We start from the raw sequence: 8,283 nt of genomic DNA on the forward strand, positions 1-8,283 counted from the left end.
TCCTGAATTACATAATCCTTAATACATTTTCATATTGCATTATATAAAATATATTTTTGAGTTTCAATTCCATAATTAGAACAAATTTTCAAATTAAATAATTCAAAGTATTTCAAACCCATACAACTAGAGATACAAATACATACAAAGATCATTAATTTGAATGCATCCATCCCCATGTTAAAACATTTTTATTTTCTCAAATCTTTAGAAAGTTTAATAAAAATTAAAGGCCTGTTTAGAAATCCAATCATAATTATAAACTACTAAAAGCGACTTCAAAATCAATTACTTCTTTTAAAATTATATTTTTAATCCTTCATTAATTAGTTTGATGATTAAAACCCAATTTAGAATGTTAATTTTGATTTTTTTTTTCCAAAATAACACTGTTTTCCTTTTATTTTCCCACCTAACATACTATGCCTAATATTTACAACAGTAGCACGATTTTGAAATTGGTTCAGAATGCGGTTATTGAAGAACCGAATTCTGACTTTCATTTACGTTAAAAATGATTTGGAAACTAGTCAGAATTTGATTTTTGGGGAAATCAAATTCTGAACTGGATTTTTTTTTTAATTTCCGTTTTTATTAAAATTAAAAGAAAAAAATATTTTTTTTTAGTTTTAATTAAAAGGAATGAAAAAATATTTTAAAATGTAATAACTAATTTAATATTTTGAAATAATTAAATATTCTAAAATATATAATTATATTTTTAAATAAATTAAGTTTTTTATTATTTGACATGCAATATATACATAATTAAAAATTATATTTTAAAAATAAAAGAATAATTAATTGATTGAAGATTATTTTTGGAAGGAGAAAAATATTTAATTGTACAATAATTCAAACTAAAAATAATTATTTTAAAAACAGTTAATTATTTAAAATTTCACAATCAAATTTTAACTACAAATCATCAATGCCTAATTTATAAACTTTCAACAACACCAAAATAATAATCAAATCAATTTATTTTATAATATAATTTTACAATCAATTTTTTTTTCTTCAACAACAACTTTTCAATCAATTATTTATTCCTTTATTTTGAACATATAATTTTTAATATTCTATACATTACATTTCAAATAATAATAAACTTAATTTATTTCAAAATATAATTATATATTTTTCAATATTTAATTGTTCCAAAACAATTACATCAATTACCATTAATAATTACTAAATTAATTTATGATAATTCTTCCAATTAATTTTTTTCCTTTCCCTATAAAAAAAATAAAACTAAACAAATAAAAAAAATTTTAACTTTCTCTTCCATTTTGAAAAAAAAAATAAAAAAAATAATATCCAACTCAGAATTTCAGAAAACTGAATTCTGGCTGGTTTTGAAATAATTTAAGAAAAAAAAGTTAGAATTCAGTTTTCTGGAAACCGAAAACTGAATTCTGATCCATTTTAAAAAATGTGCTAGACTGGTAAATAAAAGATAAAAGATACAGTTTGCTATTTGGGTAATTATATTTTGAATCCGTGGTACTGCAGAGAAAAATTCTGTTAATTTTCCAGTTAAACATTGATGACGTGATAAGTCTGGACTATTACTGTTTTCATTACATAACTATGTTATTCTACATACAAAAAATCCAAGAACTTTGACCGGTGAAAATATTTAAAGAATTAAGAATAAAAGAAGTTAAAAGTTTAATGTGAGGTCTTTATTAGAATCAAATAGTTGTGTTTTTTCCTTGATATCATAAACTCGATTAAAACACTTCAATATTTATCAGTAGAAAGATAGCAACAAAACACAGATTATATCTGTGTGGTCTATTTACAGCACTTGTCTGACACACTTACCATCTTTGCTGGGTAAAGTAGCTAATTTTCTGACTTAACGAAACTTTTGTTTCCTGTAATAGAAAAAAGATGAGTGATGCAAACAACATGTGCGTGGTTGAAGAGGAATTTGATTCGCTGTAATTGCATTACCAGGAGTTACAAAAACAATTGTTGAATTCAATTATTGTCTCCCTACTGCATAAACTTTTATAGCCCTTTGGCTCCTTTTCTGCTAGGATTTTTCCCATAATTGAGATTATTTTTAGCTTCTTAAAGGGTGCACACACCTGAATAATGCATGCATACTTGTTTTTCTTTTAATGATCCTATAATTTTTCAAGAAAACTTTGGATTTGTGGGCCATGCGGGGTCCCAATAACACCATGTCACACACTACTTTGATGCTGAATTCCACTGCAGGACATGCACAAGCCTACACACCCTTGTTACAGTACTACTGATATCTTGTCTCATGGGGACCAGTTGGTGGTGATCAAGGAATCTTAGAGCTTTTTGCTACGACATTGTGCAATTGTACCAGGGTGGAGGACATACCCTTTTATGTTGCAGATATACATCTACTAAAGATAAGATATATTTACGGTATATAAGGTATATAAATGAGTCCAAAATTCTCCTAAGTAAACCGGTTCTATAAGGTCGAGTTAGGTTTACGGTTTAAAGTCCATAATCTTAAAGAATAGTACGAGAGTCATCTGAAACCTATCATAATAAGATTAGTTATTTGCAGATCTGTTGTATCATTTGTTATTATCAGACTATCTATTAATGTCTAGTCTCACGTTCGAGATATATATATCTATATTCAAACCAGATATATGTCTATACTCAAATGCATGTAAATGCTGTGATTGGTGAATGCAGGTTTTGTGCTGAGAATGAAAGCAGCGAATAGAGATGATATTGAAGTTGAAGAGTATCAGGTAGATGCAGCAAAAAGTAAAAAGGGGCGAGTCAGAATAATTTTAGAAGGTACCATTATTACACTTGGGAGGTCCCTTGGTTTCAAACTTTTTCAGGTACAGCTGATGCTGCTGGATAACATTGACAAGAAGAAAACACCAAACCAGAGTAGGTCCTGGTGTTGTTTGACTTCTTTAGTACCCAGCCAAGAACATTTGAAGCCATTCTCACACCCTGCTTCATGGAAACATGCTTACAAATAGTGTCTCAATGTTACTCCACCAATAACATGATGTGTTTCTGTTCCAAATTGCACCCAGGCCAGAAGCATTGGATCAAATGCATTTTTTGAAACAATTTTCAATCCAGTCAATTTCATGCTAAATTCCTGTCAAGTTCATTCTGGGGAAAGGAGGATCTGTTTCATGATTCAGGAATCTACACGTCAAAAGTAGCAGTCATGTGTACACATCAGATGTTGAGAAAAATAACAGCTCATGTTCAACTTTTTTTTTTAATGTAGATATTGAATAAGACTTTAACTTTAATGTAAAGAGTTTTAGAGTATTGATTCGTTATAATTCACTTTTCATATAAGTCTTCTTTGCATTTGTTGATTACAATAAGTTACATTTAAAGTCATATCAAATGTAATTTTCCAATTTGTTGACAGTGTAAGATATTTTACAACAACAATACATATCTATTACTCTTATTTACAAGCAGTTAATGTAATTTTGTCTTTTGCTAAGTAATTATAGATACAACTTTGTATATGGCTTTTAGGTTTATTTAGAAATTTGATTCCTATGTTTATGTCTTTATTTTTATTTTTTTTTATTTTTATATTTTTTTTAGTCTATTGAGTGTCTATTTAAAAAAAACTTAATTGAGTTTCTATTTTTGTAAAATAAAAAATGCAATGTAAATTTTCAGTTAAATTGGAGATAACATCATTTGAAAATATTATATGTCAAAATCTAAGTTTATCACATGTCAAAATCTGAGTCATCTTTTCTTTGAAACTATCACCTGTCAAAATCAAAATCAAATGTATTCTAAGATAGAAGATGACCCAGATTTTGACATATAACAGACTTATATTTTGACATGCATCACTTCCAAACTGTTAACGCCAATTTAACGAAAGAGGTCACATTGACTCTTTACAAAATTAGAGACTCAATTGAATGAAAATCCAAAATATAGAGAATAAATTACTAATTAAACCTGATTTTTAAATTCTTTGTTATGCACATTAATAATTAGTGTGTATGATGCTTTTGTTTGGACATTAGTGTGAAAGAAAAAAGGGACCAAAATTTAAATTTGACCATGCAATATTATTCATAGAAGAAAAAAACATGAGCAGAAAGAGTAGAATGTTTGACGTAATTGGATGATTTTGAAATAAGATGTTAGAAATAACAGTCACTATACCCTGAAAAAAACATCAAAGCTCAACCAGAATAATGCCAAAACAAACACATAATGCCAACCATACAATAATGTTATGTTCTGGCAATGCAGTGGTCCTACGTAACTAACTTCTTTTGCTCATTTACAGACTTGCACTTGCTTTACTCTAAACTTTGGAAAACAACTTTTCAGAATATAGTTTTCTTTCAAATTTGTTCATACAACACCATTTTTTCTTGATAAAAAAACAAACCATAAACTTAACTCATGTGCCAATAATTTGCAGAACTTTAGTCTTCTTAAACATGATCGTGCGGTTCTTTGACCAATAATTAAGCCACTGAATGTCATTTTGAATTTAACTTTTAAGATATTATAATAAATATCCACCAAACTAACCGTGCATTGCAATTTTTAGCTGAATAACAGTGAAAAAATTGAAATTTCAGTACACAAAATGCTTGCTAAAACAAAACTGTTCTGTTTAAAAGTACTTGCTTGTTGATGGAAAAGTAGTTTAGTAACTTCAGAAACACTTTAAAAGCATAATTAAACTGGCCAAAATAGTATTGTTAGTAGCATTCCGATGAAAAGCATAAATTAAAACTTTATGAAAACTACATGAATATTTACAAAGATTTTCTTCTTTTCTGGTATTGGAATCCCAGTCAAATCAAATATTCTGTTTCTTCTAGTTCTTAACTTGTCTTATTTTTGCAGTTGTGAATCAAATGGTAACAAGGGTTGCACAAGGTGATCTTTATTATCAGATGACAAGAATCCAAAAACTAATGATAATATACATATATACACAAATATCAACAAGTCTTCACATTGTGATAAGAATTACACAGCTAAAGAGAACCTATCAAATATCCTATACTATCTCTGTATAAAAAAAAAAATCAAAGAATGATCTTCTGTTGTATGTTATTTTGAATCTATCATTTGAATGACGATGGAAATGTACATTGGCACATAGGTAAACGTAGAAACTGGGTGCCCAGAACTCTTATGGTTACCCTGAAATGAAAGGCACTTGAAGTGTTCCAAAGGGGTCAAAATTGCACATCCTGTTGAAAGTATCACTCTCTTCCTTGCTAAGTAGCCTTCAGAAATTAGCATGTGAGTCATTGCACATGCACTCAGGAATAGGATACTTTGTAACATCTCTTCCAGCTTTGATAGTCCTAAGTTCTGGCTGCCCCAACGAGTCCTGGTGCAACTCCTTCATGATTCTGTTGAACTCTTCTTCAGAGAGAGAAGAGTTATGAAAATAAGGGAGCATGTGTCTCTTGTTTGGAGTTATATATTTCTTGTGCCCATCAAATGCTCTCTGACCCTGAAAGTGAAACACCATTTTCAGTATTTTGATTTCTATTGCATACTACTTAGTTTCCTGTTTTCACAAACAGATATAAAAACCACCAAGTTGGTTTCACTTTGTTCCCAACTCTCCTAGATATGGTAAAAATAGTAAAATGTTGTTTTCACCATTTCCTATCTTCCAAAACAAAACAACATAATAGGCAAACCTGAATTGCATGGCCCATGTTTCCTCCATGAGATGGCATGAAAACATCACTCTTCTCAGAGACTATGTAATCTATGGCAGCCATTATGGATGCCTTATTTGCAAAGGGTTGTAGTTCTCCTGGCAAGGCAAGATCTTCCTTGCTATAAAAGTTAGGAAACTCTTGCATCAATGGAAGCAAGGCTTCTTTTCCACCCAAAGGTTCTCCTCCAGCCCAATAAATTCTTGCATTCTTTGGAGCTCCTAGACCCTTCAAAAGCCTATAAATTGAACCAAAACATCTATCAGAACATGTTCAAAAACAACCTAGTAAAAGTAACCAAAACTGCTGTTGTATTCACCTGGTAACCTCCACAGCATTCAAAGGGCACAGACCAGCCATCTTCCTTTCATGGTAAGTCATGTTTGATCTTGCAGTCAATAGCTCTGGCCGTTCTATCCTCTCATTGTTAACAATCTCGTCGAGTTCTTCACTCAGACCAGGGAGGCACCCAGTTCTCACCCACACATCCTTTTCCATTCTTAGATGAAGAGCAAGGTAAGGTCCCTTGCTCTTCATTCTCTCTGCAATCCTGTCCCCAAGTTCCTGAACCGGTTGAGCAAACCTCAGTGCATTGAAAGCAACCTGAAACACAAGATCAGAACTAACTTTCACAATCTGCAACCAGTTATTATACAAGAGAATTTCTAAAGGGTGATTTTACCTAGTTTCTTGTTTTTATTTCCCATTTAAAATGTATAGAAAGGAAGAGAATTTGAATACTAAATACCTTGCATCTAAGCTTTTGAAGATCAGAAGAAAGATCCTTGGAAAGCCTTGAATCCAAACCACGTAAGAGCAAAACACCTTCTCTGTTGAACTGCGCAAGACTACAGTCAGGAAAGTGTCCTTTTTTCCGAACAACAATGAAAACACTCATTTTCATATTAATGTAGGTGGCATCATAAAATGACCCTCCTCATATGAACTATCATATTAATGGACCAGAAAAATTTGGAGAAGCTAACCCCATTAAGAATTACAGAAAAAGCAATGAACAGAACACCTGAAGAAAGCAGAACAGGATAAGAGAACATCTCCAACTGTTTTTGGTTTATGGTCTTGAAAACACTGTTTGTGGAAATAATTTTCAAAACTTTATGGATTTTGGATGAGAAATTGATTGTTGAGTACTGTACGACTGTTTTGGAAAACCGTTTTAAACACAAAAAAGGGCGAAGAGAATCAAACAGGCCCTTACTCTTCTGAGGTATCTCGAACGGATCCAGTTGGGAGTGACATGAAGGGGAGGACTTCCCTCTACTGGTTTTGTCATTAGGTGCGTTGATGGCAATGCTGAAACCACTCGCACATCATTGGCAAGAACTCTCTTGAAGTGCTCCAAATCAAATATATCACCAAACTCACTGCAACCAAACAAAACAAATGGAAAACATCACAAATAAGGAAAAACATCAAAGTCTCACCACACTATTTTGAATTCATGAATAAGCTAAACCCTTATGACTATGGACAAGAACAAAATGTACCTTTCATCACCCCAAATGACATTGACTTGCAATATAGGAACAACCAAAGCAGCCCCAAGAATCCTAGCAATGACAACTGCATCAACAATTTGATTCCTTTGCTGATTCAAGCCCCCAGAAACAACCACCATCAGGTACTTTCTCCTATCCTTTAGAACCCCATCAGTTGCTCTTCTGTAATCCCTGCTGAAACTCAAGCAAGGTTTGTATCCCAACCCATCTGGTTGCTTCCAGAACTCACTCTTCTCAACTCCTCCATCACCTTCCACCTTGTCCAATCCCTGTGCTCTAAGCTCCACGTGGGAAACCAAAGCCTTCGTCAACAAAACCTCATCTTTTATGTTATTGTCTCTCAGAACACCAACGTTTGACTTTGAAAGTGGGGTTGAGATCGTGTTCTGAGGCAGGGTTGTGGCACATGGGTAGGGAGAAAATGGGATGTTAAGGGTGAGGGCGAACTTGAGCATGCCAAGGAAACCGAAGAGAAAGAGAGTGAAAAACCACAGTCTTGGCCTCCTGAAGATGGTGTTTGTGAAGAAGAAAAAGAACCTGTTGGTGCTTCTTGAAGTCTTCTTGGGAGAGTCAAGAAGAGATTGCAGAGAAGAAGAAGATATAGAATTGATGATCTGAGAAGGAACTGATATGTAGGACAACTTCTTGGCATTGTTTTTTGACTTAGCCATTGAAAAGAGATGAGCTTTTCACAGAGTGATTAAGAGAGAGAGAGAGAGAGAGAGAGTTAGTACTTTTCCTTTATTGTTTTTTGTTCTGAACTTCACTTCACTTCCTTCCTTCAGAAGAAGAAGAAGAAGGACATAATGAGAGATAATGAAGTTTGGTTTGTTATAAAGAGCCTCAATCAAGTTTTCATTCAAAAGTCTTCACTTTGTAGAGAGAGAAGTGAAGAGAGAGAAGAGGGTCGGCGGGAAGAGGAAGTTGGATCAAAGTTTCAACGCCTAATCAAAGGAATGAATGAAAACTGAGGTTTGAGGATTTGGACAAGTTCGGTTTAGTTCTGGTGGAAACAGGTTTTAAAGTGGAATTTTTGGTTTAAGGTGTTG

The 8,283-nt window shown here is 32.4% G+C and overlaps 1 protein-coding gene across 1 annotated transcript; it reads right to left on the reverse strand.

The window, feature by feature from the left end:
• Nucleotides 1–4,902: 4,902 nt before the first annotated feature.
• Nucleotides 4,903–8,283, reverse strand: LOC114192415 (O-fucosyltransferase 20). The gene is made up of 6 exons (XM_028082132.2): nucleotides 7,223–8,283; nucleotides 6,934–7,099; nucleotides 6,463–6,552; nucleotides 6,034–6,317; nucleotides 5,694–5,952; nucleotides 4,903–5,500 (listed from the first exon to the last, which is right to left on the reverse strand). The coding sequence occupies exons 1-6, from the start codon at nucleotides 7,903–7,905 to the stop codon at nucleotides 5,270–5,272; spliced, it is 1,713 nt and encodes a 570-aa protein (XP_027937933.1). The 5' UTR covers nucleotides 7,906–8,283; the 3' UTR covers nucleotides 4,903–5,269.

Source organism: Vigna unguiculata, chromosome 1 (genome assembly GCF_037176805.1).
Source record: "Vigna unguiculata cultivar grain cowpea cultivar isolate G323 ecotype 2 chromosome 1, ASM3717680v1, whole genome shotgun sequence".
Classification (NCBI taxonomy): domain Eukaryota; kingdom Viridiplantae; phylum Streptophyta; class Magnoliopsida; order Fabales; family Fabaceae; genus Vigna; species Vigna unguiculata.

What these genes read in the sequence shown, in the direction of transcription:
- LOC114192415 (XM_028082132.2), bottom strand. Translation starts at nt 7,905, where the DNA reads ATGGCTAAGTCAAAAAACAATGCCAAGAAGTTGTCCTACATATCAGTT. An exon ending in GTTCGAGATACCTCAGAAGA is followed by an intron (nt 6,553 to 6,933) that starts GTAAGGGCCTGT and finishes AGTCTTGCGCAG; the next exon opens with TTCAACAGAGAAGGTGTTTT. An exon ending in TTCAAAAGCTTAGATGCAAG is followed by an intron (nt 6,318 to 6,462) that starts GTATTTAGTATT and finishes CTTGTGTTTCAG; the next exon opens with GTTGCTTTCAATGCACTGAG.